The 19,060-nt window shown below is 41.5% G+C and overlaps 1 protein-coding gene across 3 annotated transcripts in view; it reads right to left on the minus strand.

Moving 5' to 3' along the window:
* Window positions 1-19,060, minus strand: part of LOC102875182 (chromosome unknown open reading frame, human C11orf49) — a 266,475-nt gene that overhangs the window by 33,361 nt on the left and 214,054 nt on the right. For all 3 annotated transcript variants that reach the window (XM_006896709.1, XM_006896710.1, XM_006896711.1), the window contains one exon: window positions 5,748-5,832. In XM_006896709.1, the coding sequence (XP_006896771.1) occupies window positions 5,748-5,832 (85 nt within the window). The remainder of the gene's footprint in view (window positions 1-5,747; window positions 5,833-19,060) is intronic.

The following is a 19,060-nucleotide window of genomic DNA, read 5'->3' on the forward strand; positions in this document are numbered from 1 at the left end:
GACCTTGCATATGAGTAATTGGTGGTTTGTTCCACAATCAGCTCCTGGCCTAGTTTTCACAGCTGATATTGAGCTTCTCCAGCGTTTTTTTCCACAGATGTAATCAATCTGATTCCTATGCATACCATCAGGTGAAATCCATGTGTATAACCTGCATTTATGTTTCTTATAAAATGTATTTGCAATGAATCAGTCATTGATTGTACAAAATTCAATCATTCTATCTCCAGCTTCATTTCTGTCACCAAGCCCATGTTTTCTAAGTACTGATTCTTCTCTGTCAACTTTTGTGTTCCAGTCACCCATTATTATCATATAACAACATGGTAAATGTGGGTGTGCAAATAATCTGTTCCCTTTCTTGCTCTTATTTCTTTGGGGTTTATACCTAGAAGTGAGATCATCTGATCAAATGGTGTTTCTACTCCATACTTTTAAAGGAGGTGCTTTGCAGTGGCTGTAGTACCTAGCATATATTACAGTACTATACTATATATACTACATACAGTACCATACTACAGTATTACCAGTAGTGTAAGAGAGTTCCAATCTCATCACAGCCTCACCAGCATCTGCTGTTTTCTGTCTTACTGAACTCTGTTATTATTGCTAGAGTAAGATGGCATCTCATGGTTGTTTTGAGGAGAGGAGGACCTTCAACAAGATGGATTGCTACCAGTGTTTGTGGCCATGGACTCAAATGTGCTGAGGATGATAAAGATGGCACAAGACAGGCCAGAGTTAGATCTATTATTGTTCATAGGGTCACTATGAGTCAGACTCAACAGCACTTAACAATACCACCAATGGCTAACAATGGGATGATAGGCAACATCATGATAGATGGAGAAAAGAATGAAATTGTCAGTGATTTCATCTTATTTGGATGGCAATCAACACCCTTGGTGCCAGCAATTAAGTAATCAAAAGACACTGCTTTGGTCAAGTCTGCCGTCAGGGACCACGCCAAAGCTCTGAGGAACAACGAAGTCAGGTGCACCTGATTCAAGTCATGGTCTTTCCAATCACTTTCTGTGTATCTGAGAGGTGGACAATGGATGATAGAATAAGAATTGATTCCTTTGAACTGAAAATCCCATGGACTGCCAAAAGAACAAGTAAGTATGTCCTGGAGAAAGTGCAGCCAGTGTGCTTCTTAGAGGGACAGATGACAAAGCTTCCTCTCACACATTTTGGGCATTTTGTTAGGAGAGGCTGAATTCCTTGGAGGAGGACATCATGCTGGGAAAAGTGGAGGGTCAGCTAAAAACAGATCCTTAACACGATGGAGTGACACAGTGACTGTGGCAACGGGCTCAAGTATGACAGATGATGAAGATGGCACAGGACAGGACAGGGTTCAGATCGGTTGATCACAGGATTGCTATGGGTTATACTCGACTCAATGGTACTGAACAACAACAAACAACAATAACAACAACAATGGCTAATGACAGAGAGCATTTCTTTTCTTTTGGTGAGAAAAATTTATTACATTTAAAATTAGCCTGCTGGACTCAGTTTAGATGGTCCCAATTTTGTTGGCAACATCCAAAGCATCATAATCAGGAGCAAGTCAAACATAGGCCTTCTTCTCTCCATCAGGCCTAATCAAAGTGTTGACCTTATCCACATCAATGTCATAGAGCTTCTTTACAGCTTGTTTAATTTGGTGCTTATTGGCCTTGACATCCACAATGAACACAAGTGTGTTGTTATCTTCTATCTTCTTCATAGCTGACTCAGTGGTCAGGGGAAATTTGATGATGGCATAGTGGTCAAGCTTGTTTCTCCTGGGAGCGCTCTTCCGGGGGTATTTGGGCTGCCGTCGGAGTCTCAGCGTCTTACGCCGCAGGAACGTGGGTGACATGCAGATCTTCTTTTTTTTTTGGCTGTGGATGCCCTTCAGGACTGCCTTTTTGGCCTTCAATGCCTTTGCTTTGGCTTCAGTTTTGGGAGGGGCAGGGGCTTTCTTCTTCGCTTTCGGCGCCATCTTCATAGAAAGCCACAGAGAGCATTTCTTCATGGACGTATTGGTTGCCTAAATATATATGGTGAAATGCCTTTTTATGCCTCTGCCTAATTTCAATTGAACTGTCTGTCTTACTGTTGCTTGGTACCGAAGCTTTCTAAACATTCTAAAGATTAGTCCTTTGTTATGTCGTTGCGAAAGACCTTTCCTAATCTCTGAGTTCTCCTTTTACTCTTATGCAGGAGTCTTTTGATGCATATTGTTATTATCAGATGTCATCGGAGCAGCTCCCACTCATAGCAACTTTATGTACAACAGAACCAACCCGCACCCAGTCCTACAGCATCCTCACGATCTCTGCTGTGTGTAAGCACACTGTTGAATCCACTGTGTCAGTCTCATTCAAAGTCTTCTTTTTCACTGACATTTTACTTTTCCAAGCATGCCAGGAACTGGCCCCTTCTGATAACATGTCAAAAGCAAGTGAGATGAAATCTCACCATCTTTGCTCCTGAAGTTCAGCACTGTGTGTGAACTTCTAAGACAGATTTGCTTGATTCAATAGTCTTCACCAACAGCACAATTAAGAGGCATTGATTCTTCTTTGGTCTCCTTTAATCACTGTTCAACTTTCACATGAATATGAAGCAACTGAAAATGTCATGGTGTGGATCAGAGAGCTGGTTTCTTTTTTTGTGTGTAGTACTTACTTTAATTTCATGACATTTATTGGATGGTATTGAAGACTCTAAACTTTCAGAGTGCTCTATTAATTTGCCAATCTTATCTCCTCTTATTTTTCTTTTATTTGTTACACATCTACTTCCCCCTTCCCTCCTCCACGTCACCCTGCATTCTTCTCTCACCTGTTCTAAAGCAGTGTTCATTATCTGTCCTCTCTTTTCTCGTTCCCTCCACCAACCCTCCCTTGCCTGTTCTATTTTATAACAGCGATGTTATGCAGTATTTGTCCTTTTGTGACTGATACTCAGTCTGATGTCCTCAAAGTTCCCCCATGTGTGTAATGTTTTACTATTTCATTGTTTTTCTATGCTGTGTAGTATTTCATTGTGTGGATGCACCATAGTTTTTCTATGCATCCGTTTATTGATGGGCGCTTGGGTTGCTTCTATCTCTTTGCTACTGTGAAATGCAGCAATAAACATGGGTGTGCATACATCTATTTGAGTTATGTCTACGATTTCTTTAGGGTATATTCCCAGTATGAAATTACTGGCTCAAGTGGTATTTCTATTTCCAGCTTTATGAGAAAGTGCCAGACTGCCTTCCATAGTGGTTATACCATGTTATCTTTCCACCTGCAGTGAATAAGTTTCCTACCTCTCCACAACCTTGCCATCATTTATTGTTTGCTGCTTAGTTTCTTGATGGTTGCATCTTTGGGTGTTGATTTAGGCCAAAGTAAAGTGAAATCCTTGACAACTTCAGTATTTTCTCCTTCTATCCTAATGTTATACAAGTTTTTAGGTTTTTCGTTCACAGGGTCACTATGAGTCATCTGCGACTCGACGGCACTTAGGAACAACAATAACAACAACAACAACACAGAGAGAGCTAAGTTGGCCTAGTGGACAGAAAGTTATGCTACCAGGCCCTAGGTGGGTGATTTTAATCTGCGGCCCTCAGGCCTGGTTTTAATTGTTTTTGGTCAAACCTTCTTCTAAGTGACATAGCACCGGTCTGTCCATTTGTTGTACAGAGATAACTCATGGTTGCTGTGATGCTGAACACTGTGACACTGATGTGTCAAATGCATTAATGATTACCCATGGTGGACAGTGTTTGGTGGAGCTCCCCAATTAAAACAAGCTTGGAAGCAGGAGTGGCATCCACTTCCAAAATAGCTTGCCTCCAGAAACCCTATGAACTTGAGAAACGAGGAAAGTTATCATAGGGTCACTATGAGTTGTCTATGACTTGATGGCACTTAACAACAACAACAACATCCTGATGTTATTTATTGATTCAGTTGTGAGGATTTGTTTTCTTTATGTTGTAGTGTAATACATATTGAACTCTAGAGACTTTGAGGTTCATTAGTAAATGCTTCAGTTTTCTTTCTTTGTTTTCTACCAGCAAGGCTGTATCATCTGTGTTGTTGATGAGTTCTTTCCAATCCTGATGACACATTCTTCTTATAAAGTCAAGATTCTTCGATTATCTGTTCAGTATACATATAAAGGGAGTTCTGGTCATGTAGTCTGTAGGGAGTTGAATGGCTAACCCAAAGGGCACATCTCACTGGAGGTTTGAATACATCATCTGTTCTTCAGGAGAGAGATGGACAATTTCTAAGTCGATGGCAAAAATTTGAGGGGTTTTTTGATACATATTAAATAGGTATGGACTACCATGGGTAACTGTTGGTATTTAAAATATCAATGATATTGCTCCTGCACACAGCAACATACAGAGCTAACACAATACAACAAACAGATAGAGGAGAGGTGGTTGATGCATATAAGAATTTAATTTTTAGAAGGTCCCATTGGTCTAAAATAACTTCTACTGTTTGGTCCAGATTTCCTTCAACACTTGATAAGGAGATGGAATAACTGACTGCTAACTTTACATGGCAAGGGACCCCTGATTAGAATAGCAGAATAAAGTAGTTCTCACACTCCCTGATTTCAAGACCTATGCTATATCCATGGGAGTAGAAATAACTCAGTACAATGACAGACATGGACCAATGAAACAGAACTGGAAACCAGATGGGACATCTCATCCACTTGTGGGCAGCTAATCTTTGACAAAGGGCTAAAATGCTAAATGGGGAAGAGACAGTCTCTTTGATAAATGGTGCTAGTAAAACTGGGAATCTATTTGCATAAAAAGAAACCAAGATCATGACACCTCACACTATACAAAAAAACTAACCAAAGATGGATCAAAGGCCTAAATGTAAGATCTAAAACTTAAAAGTTTTAACTTACAGAAAGATCATCAAAGAAGGAAATAGGGGTGAACTTCGGGATCATTATTGATGGTATAAATAAACTGTCAGTCACAATTAAGAATACACAAACAGGGGCAGTAATGTACTTGTAAGGATTAAATGTTATAATTAAGTTAAATTCATTTAAATGAGACAATGAAGGTAGTAAATGCATTCAATATGACTTAGGGAACATGAGATTTTTTTTCAAAACGCAATATTTTTGCTACAGCTGTACTGTACTTCTATTTGTAACCCAGCTTGGGTTTTGAAGTATGTAGTATGAAAACAAGATGCCCCATTCAATTAAAAAATATAAGGCAGAGTGAAACCAAACACAGAACTTAGGGGCTTCTAATTTTTTCCTGCCAAGTCTCCTTGGTTTTGATTAATAATAAAAACCTTCTTTTATCAGAAATAGTAGAAGATGCTCAATCTTCACCACCTTCACACCATGCCACCCCAATGTTAACCCTTCTTCACAAATCACTGCCAGTCCTTGCCTTCTCCCTCATTTTCTCAGAATATCCTCTAGGATTTTTGTGTGTGGATTTTTTTTGCCCCTTCATTTCACCAACCCCCTATCTTCAGACCTTTAGGCTCCCCACAAAACCCACAAAGGATCACTTGGTTTCCCTTTGGAAACAGAAAGTATTGTATTTTTGGACAAATCCCAAATAGACCCTTCTCCAAATGCCAACTTCTTTCCTCTTGGTTTTCTTCCTCCCTAATGGTTTTATTGTCTGCGAGTCAGATCTCACTGAGAAACTGTGGTTCACAGCGGGCTGAGCTGGCTTTCAGAGCCCCAGGACGTACCTGGCTGCTTTCTGTGTGAGCTCCAGCGGGAAGTCCGGGCACAGCAACTGCAGCAAACAGTGATATTCTTTCATGGTCAGCAAATCTGAGGTGGAAATGGAGAGAACAGGTAAGGTCTCTGCATATCAAGTTGATTTTCTCTTTCTGATGATCTCATGGGTTTAAAACGTGGCCTCTATAATTAACAGTTCAGTATTTAAGGTATACCAGCCAAAGCTCCTAGGAGGAGAGTTTAACATCAGTATTTTTATGAAGCTTTTCCTAGGTGGGAAGAACCCAGCCTGCAACAGTTTGGCCAACTGTTCCACTGACATGAGAAGTAGTTGAGTGTTGGATTAGCCAATAAGCAAGCCAAGCACAGCTACTGAATCTCACATTTTTCACCATATCAAAGATTCTGCTTCAAGGTGTGGTAGGCATTTGTGTCTCTCCCAATCCTCTAGTATCCCCTATATAGAATCAAAGCCTCTTTGATTCCTGATGGATGGAGTACCCAGTTGTTGTTGTTGTTGTTGTTATGTGCCGTCTAGTCGTTTCCGACTCATAGCGACCCTATGCACAACAGCCCTAAACCCTGCTCTGTCCTGCGCCAAACGCACCGCCTCTGACACACCCATCCCGATTACCCCAGTCACTGAATCAATCCATCTCATAGAGGGTCTTCCCCTCCTGCATTGTCCCTCAACCCTCCCAAGCATGATGTCCCTCTCCAAGGACCCGTCCCTCCTGGCAACATGTCCAAATTATGTCAGACGAAGCCCCAGAATCCTTGCCTCCAAGGAGTAGCTTGGTTTAATCCTCTCCAAGATAAATCCGTTTGTTTTCCTGGCAGTCCAGGGTACATTCAGTACCCTTCTCCAGCACCATAGCTCAAAAGCATCCACTCTCCTTCTGTCCTCCCTAGTCATTGTCCAACTCTCTGATGCATAACAAGCGATTGCAAATACCATGGCCTGTATCAGGCGCACCTTAGTCTCCAGAGAGACACTGTTGCTCCTGGTAAACACAGGCTTACCTGTGCTTACTTGTTAATCTGTGGTGAAGAGTTCCACGTGGGGTTGACCATATGATGCGGTAAAAAACATGTAACACTGTTCACTATAGACTAATAAGTAAGCACAAAGTAAGCCCATGCTCACCTTGGGGTTTTGGGTAATCTAGTGCTGTTACCTGGGCAGACTCAGTCTTGTAATGTACAGAGCAGAGTCTAGAGCAGCAACTCAAAGGCCTTATTCTTCTATCATCCAGTACTGCAATAGCCTGCCTTCTTCCAGATGCCAGAAAACAAATCTGGCCATTTTTTGATAGGAAGCCAAGGGCAAAGGTCCAGAGTGTACAATCAAGACAACTAAACCATTCCTGATGTATAGAAGCTGTGCTTTGGGAGAAACAAGCTAGAACAAGGCTCTGGGGCCCAGCAGAAAATGCAGAGACTCCAATCTCAGGGCTGTTTAAAGTATCCCAAGGGAGAGGAAATACACTGATGGTTAAAAGTTGTTTTGTTATTCCAAATATTAAAAGACGAAGGATTCCGGATCACCCCAGCAGTAGCGTTCTATATACCATAGTTTTTCAAACATGGAAAGACACGGTGATCATAAAGCAACTATAAGAAACCTCGAAGCCATCCTAACTGGGAGGAGACGGTTGAGAGAAGGGGATCCAGAGGGCATGGCCACACTTAGAGAATGAAGATGGTGATCAGAAGCACGTGGTGTCTTTGGACCTAAGTTAACCCATGCCACAGGAATCCAGATCTCTTGGCCCTGCTAGTTTGGTTGATGCTTTTCCAAGACAAAAACCCCAAATCCCAAGGCGCAGGCCTGTGTTTCTACTGCTTTTTCATCAAAGCCCAATTCAAGGTGGGGGCAGAGAGTTAGACTAACCGCACTGCCAAAGTCAGGGACACCAAAGGAACAGACTTAGCATCAACACAGGTCAAAGGATCAAGATGGTTTTTGTGGCCTTTGTCTTGGCCACAGTGGGGTGTGCACTTTCCTATCCTTACTTGCCTGACCTTGGATAGCTTGGCAGAAGGTTCTGTTCTTCAACGAAAGGAGTCACAGCTACTCATGGTCTCACAGATGTGGGGTGAGGGATAGTGACGCGAAAGAAAGAAGTTAACCTAGCACGTTCTCACCTCAACCTCACTTCAGAAGTTCCCAAATATCAAGAGAAGGGAAAATGACCAGGATGAATAGTCCTGTCTTTGAATTGTCAGTCTTTTCAAGATTAAACTTTGGTGGAGATACCTCTTACCATTATTCATAATGTCTCACAGGAATTCACACTCATCTCTCACATTACTCACATGTACTCTGGGGGAGAATGGAGTGGAGGAAGATGAACAATCTCGAGAATTGAGTAACCCCTCGTGCACTCAAGAAACAAATGGCTGGGACTCAAATTAGCCCTTCTGGTGCTCAGCTCCCAGTCCCTTTTTGGGTTTTGGATATTAGCCTGAGTCCTAAATACTTGTATCCCAAGAAAGTACTTTACAATGATCATCTTGTATTCTCTGCAACACAAAAATGCTGAAAACAGAAGGTATCTCGCCCACCACTTCTGAAACTTGATTCTTCAAAGTATAAAGTGAGAAGGGGGTCAGAGAAGAAGACTAATGTGAGTGCTGTTGTTCTTGCTGAGTCCCACTGAACCGGAGCTGACTCATAGCTGACCCTCTGGTAGGTATTCAGGGGCAGTTAACCACAAGGGAGGAGACTGTCCGTCCTTCTACCTTGGAGCAGCTGGTAGCCTCGAACCATGTGGCTTCAGGATTGCTGTTCAGCTTCTTGCCAGCAGGCCACCAGAGCTCCCTAATGAGAGTGCAGGCAAAGAAAGAATTTGTACTACCTTAATTATGCACAATAGCAATTCTACTAAAGTAGTGGTCAGATAATATGAATAGTGATTTCCAGGGAGTGGCACTTGGAGACTCTCCTTGTGTGGTGTACAGAGGGTTATTTGGGAGAAAAGCAAATGGGAAGACTTGTTTCAACATCCAGAACAATAATGAACAAATGGGAGCTTTTCCCTACCTCCAAGATCAGAGTTCAAATCTTGGCTCTGCATTTCACTAGGTATGTAACTTCAGGTGAGACAAAGATTCTCACCACTGGACCAAAAGACAACATTATGACAGCTAGAGAAAAGACTGAAATTGTCAATTTCTTCCTACTTGGATCCACAATCAATACATTTGGTACCAGTAGTCAGGAAATCAGGAGATGTATTGCCCTGGGAGTCTGTAGTCAGGGACCTCTCCAAATTACTGAGGAGCGATGATGTTAGCTTGAGGACTAAGATGCATCTGACTCAGGCCACGGTCTTTTCAATCACTTGCTATGCATCTGAGAGCTGGATAATAAATAAGGATGACAGAAGAAAAATAGATGCCTTTGAATTGTGGTGCTGGAGCAGAGTACTGAGTAGCTCATGGACTGCCAAAAGAACAAAAAGGTATAATTTGGAGAAGATGAAGTCACAGTACTTCTTGGAGGCAAAGAAGGCAAAGCTTCATCTTGCATACTTTGGGCATGTTGCTAGGAGAGGCTACTCCTTGACGAAGGACATCATGTTTGGAAAGGTGGAGGGTCAGTGAAGGAGGGCAAGACCCTCACCCAGGTGGACTGCCACAGTAACTGCAGCAATGGACTCGAGTGTGCCAAGAGAGTGTGAGGCTGGCACAGGCTAGGCCAGGGTTCAGATCTGCTGTTCACAGGGTGCCTATGAATCATACTCGACTCAACAGCACCTCACAACATTAGGCAAATCGTTCAATTTCTTGAAATATCAGTTTCTTGTCTGTAAAATGGAACTAAAATATTTACTTTTTAGGGTTGAGGTCAAGATCAAAAACATTCTTTTCCCTGAGGTACTTTGTGGGCATAGGAGTCAGTGTAAAGTAGTCAAATGAACGCCTAAAACACACTGACTCCAAACAATGGGAGTGGTCGGGTTTCAAATCCTGATGGTAAAGAGAGAAGAGGAGGAAGGGGGTTTTGGTTGTTGGAAAGACCTAGAAGTGTTCAGTCTTGAAAATTCTGTCATGTTACCAGAGCCAAACTCGTTTCTGAAACCTTGCTGCAATATCCGTTCATCCACCCATCTAGTCAGCCTATTCAGTGTTACTGTGTGCTCCCTCTGACCAAGGGACAGCAGTGACACTGATGGACAAGCCAGCAGTTGGAGCATAGACTCAGCCACTAACAGAAAGGATCCTGTCTACTTCAGGCCTTTGGCTCTGACATTTCTTCAAGGCCTTTCCCCAGGCAATTCTTTGGTGCTTCAGAACAACACTGATGGGAGTAAATGGTCATTGAGCTCTGTGCTTACATTTGACTTGAATCCCCTCTGCACCTTCACAAGTGTAGGAAGTTTATCCCTTTATCCCAGCCCAATTTTTTCCCAGCTAATGACATGAAGGCTTTGAGAGATGAAATACCCTGGTGTGTGAAGAGAGGAGGGTCTGGAGCCGGAGGGATAAGAAGGGAATTTCTCTTTTCAGAGCAAGATCTCAGGGAGGGAGGAAGGGGCTGAGGGCCAGGAGCTCAATAATAGTGATACCAACAGCTGACATTCACTGAGCACTTCAAGGGTCTTACACGTTTACCTTGTCTGATACTCACTACTGTCATCCTCATTTCATAGCTATAGAAACTCAGATTGTGCATACTTAAGAGGTACAAACGGAACTCAGATATAGGCAGTCTGACTCCAAAGCTTACTCCACTAACATTATCAGCACCTTGATTTTATCATCCATAATGTGCGAAGGCTTAAGAGTTTGACCCCATATTCACTGCTCCTACAAACTGCAGGAACAAAACAGCTCCAGGTGAACCGGATCAAGGAGACAAGCGAATTAGATTTTTTTTTCATGTAAGAAATTGAGCCCGAAAGGGTATAATTATGTCAACAGCAAAGACTGTCGTTCCAATGCCAACAGACTGAGCTGAGCTGGAGGACCTGACAGAACAAGTCCACCTGTGCTGGGGCTCTATCGCCATCTCTCTCACCACTCCCCTCACTGCTCTGCAATCCTAGCAGGTGCAGGGAACATAAGTGTTGTACATCAACGGACAGCCTCTCCCAGGGAATCCCCTATAATTAAGAAAGCTTCAGACAGCAGGTCAGCCTGGAGGTTTAAGAACAAAGAGGTCTTTACCTAGAAGCCTTTGAGATAAGAATAAAACAAAAACAAAAACCTCTTCACAAATCAGTGTGTCTTTTTGTGCATGACTTTTTGCTCCCTCAACCTTTTAAGAGGTTTAACTACGTGACTGATCTTGGACTAAGGGTTGCTTCCATCCTCTCTAGAAGCAATGCAGTGTAGACAGTAGCAAATAGTGTGGATGTTCCATGTAGGTTGCATGGGTCCAAATCCTTGCTTTGCTTTAAGGTCAAGTGATCTGACTCAAAGCCTCAGCTCCTCCATTTATAAAATGGAATAATGATAGTACCAACATCATAGGGTTGTTATGAGTGAATTAGAACAGTGTGTGGCCCCAAATTAAGTGCTCTGTTGGCATTTAGTATTACTTTGGAAAGGGGCCCAGGGAGGTTAATTACCTTCTCAAGGAAATAACAAGTGAGAAGAATCAGACTGAAGGGCCTTTGCGTTGCACTGTAGCAGGTGAGAGCCAACTGGAGTGTGGAGGACTTGACTTCTGGTGGGAGGACTGTCCACAGCCAGGTGACCAACAGACTGTATCTCTAAGTTAAGCACGTAGCTACCCTTCAGGGGGACCAAAGCAAACAGGGCAGGTGCATTAGTGTTGAGCCCAGGATTTTCAATCAGATTATTTGACTTGCAAACCTGGCTCAAATACTACCAGAAAGGCTTTGGACAAGCTATACAACTATTCAGAGTCTTAGTTTTTTAATCTAAAAATGCAAGTAAGCATATAACATATACCTAATAGAACCGTTGTAAAAATAAAATTAAATACTCTGTATACAAGGCCTTTTGTGAAAAATTAGCACAGTAATCGGTACATGTAATATTACTTAATAATCATTATTAACTAATTTAGAGTCCTGAACTTAAGGCATTTGGGATGTAATTAAAGCACTGAGTATGTGTGGCATGAAGTAGGCACATGGCAGTAAGTATCTGTTGAAAGAAAGAGTTAATAAAAACATGCATTGCCTAATGATTCAGATAAAAAGAGAGGGACAAACTCCTGTCAGTGTGTGAACATGGAGATGAGAAATGTCCAGGCACAGGAGACATGTCTGTGAACTCAGATCAGGAAACAAAGTGCTGAAAAATATTTAGTAGGTGGTCTATCATAGGGTCACTATGAATTGTAATTGACTCAATGGCACAGAACAATAACAACATTATCTAAGAAAATGAATCTAGTCAGAAATAACCAATGCCTGATACACTCATGGCCTGGTCCATGGGGAGCTATGCTGCTCAAAGGCCATGGCCCTCTGACTGAGTCCACCAGTGGCACTGAGAGAGAAAGACAGGCAATGTCCTCCCATATGATTTATAGGGTCAGCTACAAATTGGTTCTAACTCAACCCCAAGGAGCTTGAGTTTGAATGAATTTTCAAGGAAAGTGAAAACGAAGGATGAAGATCCTTTCTTGTGCTTTCTACATCTGGCCTGCCTTCTTCTTGTGGAAATTCCTGCCTCTGAAGCTTAGTCATCTCTACATCCTCCATGAGACCATCATGTGTGTCTTTTCAAAAGAACGAAGGCGGTGTGTGCTTTAGGCTCAGATGCCTCTGCTCTTCCTGGGAAATGGTGCACTCTCCTCCAGGGTCAGAGTGGTGTCACGAAATGAGACCAGTGAAGAAGTGGGCCAGGTCCATCTTTGTCTCTTATTCAGAGAAAGCCTGACTCAAAGTCTGAAATCAAGGTCCTTTTTTTCCTCTCAGCCCAAAAGTATGTGGAATGAAATGGAGCTTGGCCGAAGTCATTTGTGTGAGTGCCTGCATACTGCTGGGTAGGTGGCTGGCTGGAGGTTAAGAGAGGGAGATAATGAAATACTACAAAGCCACGGGAATCTCAGAGGACTGAACAATCTCTAATTGGCTGGCTGTATGATCTCAGTAGGAACCACCACAGAGCCCAGAGAATACCACAGCCTCTGAGTGGACTCTCCAATTTTCGGCTGCAGTTGTTTTTCTGGTCTTCTGTGCAGGGCTGATGAAGGCTCCTTGTTAACAGCACTTGCCCTCGCCAGGCTGCTCTGCCAACAGATGCTCGGAAGGATATGGGTAGTTTGGGGCATGACCACACTGCTCCTTCCCATCTCCAGGGCACTACAATTTTGTTACCAGGCCCCAGCTGAGTAAATACATCTTAGCACTACACTATGATGGGTGGGAGTGGGGTGAGGGGAAGATACCCGACAGCTTTGTTCTATTCTACATTGCTCCACAACTCCCAGGAAGCCTGCCGAGAACCTATGACCATGTTCCTGTTAAACGAAGCTCCAAATGAAAGAGCAAGATGTGCTCTTTAATTTTACCTTCTTTATCAGAACTCTACTACTGTTTTTGGAAGGAGGAGTGGCATTCACTTCCATAACAGCTTGCCTCTGGAAACCCTATGAACCTGGAGAGAGGATGAGAGACACCCAAGCGTTGAGGACACCCAACCTCCTTTACAGGGTCGCTATGAGTTGTCTGCAACTCGACGACACTTAACAACAACAACTACTGTTTTATATTATAAATGGAGAAAAATGAGAATTAGCATACTGGAAGGGAAATAATTTTACATAAGCACAAGGAGCAATGGTTTCCAAGGATACCTGGGGGGCAAAGTACTTGCTCCATTATTAACATTATCTTTTGTCAACTCATCATTGCCCAGAGCATGTGGTGTATTCAAAGAGTGGCAGGAGGCCTGACTCCTTGGTTTTATATTTTAATAAGATTATGCCCAGTTAATGTGCTCCTGCCCAAGCCAAGGTATTTTAAATCACCTCTTATGCATGCAAAAGCTGGGCAGTAAAAAAACCAAAGAAGAATCGATGCCCTTGAACTATGGAATTTGAGGAGAATGTGGATTATACCGTGGACTGCCAGGAGAACGAGCAAATGTCTTGGAAGAAGAGCTAGATTGTTCCTTAGAAATGAGACTTTGTCTAGGCGAGCTCTGGTGGCCTAGTGGCAAGAAGCTGCACTGCAATCTCAAGAGGTCCATGGTTCAAATCCATCAGCTGCTCTGCTGGAGAAGGAGGGACAATCTCCTCCTGTACCAGTCAGATCTGATTTGACGGTACATACACAAAAATAATGAAATAAAAGAAAATTTAAAAAAAGAAGTGAGACTTTGTCTCATGAACTTGGGGCAGGTGTCATGCATTTTGGCCCACTCCCTGGAGAAGAACATCATGCTTTATAAATGCAAAAATAAATTACTCTCAACAAGATAGTCTGCTAAGAGTCAAATCCCTATGCACATCCAAAACTTCTCCAACAGGGTAAAAAGGGAAGTCACAGACTGGGAAAAAATATTTGGTAATGACATTTCTGATAAGGGACTTATATCTAGAATTTATAGACTACTAGAATGCCACAACAAGATACACAACCCAACTGCAAAATGGGCACAGGATATGAACACTTCACCAAAGAAGACATTCAGACGGCAAACAAATGAAGAAATGTTCAAAATCCCTAGTTCTAAGAGAGATAGAAATCAAAACAAGTATGAGACATCATTTCACCCCAGTCAGAATAGCAAAATTCAACAGCAGCAAACAACGAATGTTGGCAAGGTTGTGGAGGAACTGGAACCCTTCCTTATTCACTGTTGGTGGGGGCGTAAAATGGTGCAGCCACTATGGAAGGCTGTATGGCATTTTCTCAAAACGTTGCAAATAGAAATACCATTTCTATTTACCTAGCAATTCCATTACTGGGAATATACCCGAAAGAAACCATAACTGCCACCCAAGCAGATGTATGCACCCCATTTTTATTGCTGCTTTGTTCACAACAGCAAAAAGTTGGAAACTGCCCAAGTGCCCCTCAGCAAACGAATGGATAGAGAAGCTGTGGTATACTCATACAATGGACGATTATGCAGCATTGAAAAACAAAAGAACTCATGGACTATTATACAAAATGGGTGACCATGGAGGACATTATGCTGAGTGAAATATCTCAGTCACAAAAAGACAAACACTGCATAATAACACTGTTATAAAACAGGACTGATACGGGGGTTGGGGGAAAACTAAGAAAAGACGGGATAAATCATGTACACAGTATTGAAATAGATGGAGAGAACTGTATAAAAGGAACATATTATTAGGTATTATTGGTATGACAAGGTCCAGAATAAGAGCAGCATAGCAAAGTGGCCTGAGGTTGGAAGGGGAACTGTATAACAATAAAAGGACTTTTTTCCTAAGAAAAAAGTGAACTGGGGGGGGGGAGGACAGGGAGGAAAATGTGCAACAATGAATGAATGGAAATCCAAGTTCTTTATAAACTTTCATTTAAAAAAAATTTAAAAAAGAACCAAAAAAATCTATTGTCCATGGTAACATAAGTAACATAAGTTTCTGAAAAGAACATATGCAGTTGGAAAAGGGAGAAGTATTTTAATAACCTTTTCATCTAATTGTGCATATTCTTTAACACAACTGATAGGGTTGTTTTAATATTTGTAAATGTGAAATTAGAAGTCTTACCAGTGCATGTTTCAGACTTTGTACATTAAAGTTCAATGGATGATCTTAAAAAAAACCCCACAAAACAACAGGATAGACTGGCACAGTGGCTGTAACATAGAGATGACTGAGAACAGTGCACGACTGGGGAGTGTGTTTTTTTCGTGTTGCGTTCAGGGCAGCTATGAGCCTGAACAACAGGCCCAAGAGCAAGTGACAAGTACATTTAGTCCATTTCTCTTTGGGAGATCTGGGGGGATAGTCCATAGGGAGCTGCAACGCTAACCTGAAGGTTCTCTAACCTCCCTGCTGTTTCAAATCTACCAGGTGTTCCAAGGGACAAAGATGAGGAGTATCCACTCGTGTGATTTACAGCTTCAGAAAAACTGTTCAAGTGTCAGCTATGAGTTGGTTGCAACTTTATGGCAATAAGTTTGAATTTTGAGTTATTTTCTTTTGACCAGTGTAAAGCAAATAATTAAATACGATATTGTACATACAAGATATAAGGCAACATTTGGAATACACAAAAGTAATGCCCCAGGAACTAAGTGCTACTTTATTATATCATACAAAGATTCGAAGAAATGTGAGCACTTTCAACCAGGATCTAAAATTCTTCTTAAGAATTTTGTGAACTGCAAAACTATCTGCAGAAAACTCAAGCAGGATCCTAATCTCACTCCATACACAAAAAACAACTCAAGGTGGATCATGGATGTAGGACTAAAATGAAGGAATATAAAATTCATTAAAGAAAAGCTTGGAAGAACTCTGGATGTCCTCATCCACAACATCAAACAGTCTTCCAAGCATCCTGAAAATCTACAACCAGGAGAGGACAAAATAGATGAATGTGACCTTCTAAGAATCAAATCACTATGCACATCCAAAAACTTTGCCAAGAGGGTAGAAGGGGAAGCCACAGACTGGGAAAAAATATTTGGTAATGACATTTCTGATAAGGGACTTATATCTAGAATTTATAGACTACTAGAACGCCACAACAAGATAAAGGTAAACAACCCAACTGCAAAATGGGCACAGGATATGAATAAACACTTCACCAAAGAAGACATTCAGATGGCAAACAAACAAATGAAGAAATGTTCAAAATCCCTAGCTCTAAGAGAGATGCAAATCAAAACAACTATGAGATATCTCACCCCAGTCAGAATAGCAAAATTTAACAGAACAGCAAACAACAAATGCTGGCGAGGTTGTGGAGAAACTGGAACCCTTATTCACTGTTGGTGGGAGTGTAAAATGGTGCAGCCACTATGGAAGGCTGTATGGCACTTTCTCAAAAAATTGCAAATAGAGATATCATTTGACCCAGCAATTCCACTACTGGGAATATACCCTAAAGAAACCATAACTGCCACCCAAGCAGATATATACACACCCATGTTTTTCGCGGCTTTGTTCACAATAGCAAAGAGCTGGAAACAACCGAAGTGCCCATCAACAAACGAATGGATAGAGAAGCTGTGGTATATTCACATAATGGACTACTACGCTGCACTGAAAAACAAGGAACTCATGAAGTATTATGCAAAATGGATGACCCTGGAAGACATTATGCTGAATGAAATATCTCAGTCACAAAATGACAAATACTGCATAGTGCCACACTGTTGTAAAATGGAACTGACATAGGGATTGCGGGTGGGAGGAGACTGAGAAAGATGAGATAAATTAAGTATACTGCATTGAAGTAGATGAGAGAGAGAACTGTTTGGAAGGTATATGATTAGGTATTATTGTCATGACATGAGTCCAGAACGAAGGCTGCATAGTGGAGTGGATTTGGGGAGGGAATGTATAACAATGAAATATTTTTTTTTTTACTTTTCAAAGAGAAAGAACAAACTGGAGGGGAGAGGTAGGCAGGGAGAAAAAGGCAACAATAAATGAATGGAAATCCAAAATCTCTGAAAATTCTCATTAAAATGAATAATAATAATAAAAAATTAAAAAAAATTTTGTGGGGCACTTGATGGCAATCCATTTGAGTTTTCAGGCTAACCACGGCCATCTCTATTTGTGCATATTTCATAAAAGGTAATCTAACAGAATGAAGAAATTACTGAAAATTATCATTAATAGCATATGCAAGTAAAATCTTGCTGGAGGAGAATGTTGACAGAGGGTCAGCCTACAAATTCTGAAAGGTTGTGGAACAAGGGATATCATTGTTGAGGTCAGATGGGTCGTGGCTAACAGCAAAGAATAACAGAAAGATGTTTACTTGTGTTTCATTTTATTAGGAAAAGATATTCCAATGTGTGGATCATAATAAACTATGGGTAACATTTCAAAGAATGGGTATTCCTGATCACTTCCTTGTGTTCTTGCCATACTGGTATAAAAACCAAAATGCAGCTATTCAAACAGAACAAGAGGGTACTGTTTGTTTTAACATCAGGAAAGAGAGCATCAGGGTTGCCTTCTTTCACCATACCTATTTATTCTGCATGTTGAACAAACAATTTGGGTAGCTGGACTATATGAAGGGGTAACGTGGCATCAGAATTAGAGCAAGACTCATCAACAATCTGCATTATACAGAAGATTCAACCTTGTTTGCTGAAAGTGAAGAGGCCTTGGAACATTTACTGATGAAGAGCAAAGTCTTTAGTATAGATTATATTTCTACATAAGGAAAACAAAATTCCTCACAACTGTACCAATCAGCCACATCATGATAGGTAGAAAACAGATTGAAGCTGTCAATGATTCTCCTTTTACTTCAATCCACAATCAACACCCACGGTAACAGCAGTCAAGGAATCAAAAGATGTGTTGCACTGGGAAAATCTGCTGTCATGAACCGCACCCAGATGCTAACGAGCAATAATTTCAGCATGAAGATTAACATGCCCTTGATCCAAACTATGGAATTTTTAATTATGTCATGTACAAGTGGAAGTTTCACAACTAATAAGGAAGACAGAAGAACTGATGCCTTTGAAACTGATGCGAAGAATAGTGACCTGCCAAAAGAACAAAGAAAGCTGCTGAAAGAAATGCAGCCATAGCACTTCTCAGAAGCAAGGATGGTGAGACTGTCTCACTTTAGTCATACTGTCAGGAAGGACAAATATACCTGGGAAAGGACATCATGCCTAGAAAAATCAGCAAAAGGAGATCTAGTGACACAGTGTCTACAACAGCAGGTTTAAGTACAGCAGATTGTGAGGATGGTGCAGGCTTGGTCAGAATTTTCCTCTAACATACTTAGAGTTGATAGGAACTGGAGTTGACCCAACAGCATTTAACAAAAACCACCACATGACCATCCATGGGGGGACTGAACCAGAGCCCTGATCCAAGAACCTCCTCTACTGTGAGACTTTTAGGGTGTTGATCTCTTTTCTGCCCATCTTTTTTTAAATAAAATTTTTATTTTATATTGGCTTAACCTGTACTTGAACCAAGGGGCAGTCGTCAGAACAGAGCAAGGAAACACTGCATGGTTCAAAATTGGAAAAGGCACACGCCAGGAATGTGTCCTATCTCCATATCTTTTCAACCTGTATGCAGAACAGATTATCCAAGAGGCTGGGCACTATGAGGAGAAGTGTGGCATCAGGATTGGTGGAAGATCTAATAACAATCTGCGTTATGCAGATGACACAACCCTGCTTGCCGAAACTGAGGAGG

Source organism: Elephantulus edwardii, unplaced genomic scaffold (assembly GCF_000299155.1).
Source record: "Elephantulus edwardii isolate Elephantulus edwardi_28Jun2011 unplaced genomic scaffold, EleEdw1.0 scaffold00189, whole genome shotgun sequence".
NCBI classification, from domain to species: domain Eukaryota; kingdom Metazoa; phylum Chordata; class Mammalia; order Macroscelidea; family Macroscelididae; genus Elephantulus; species Elephantulus edwardii.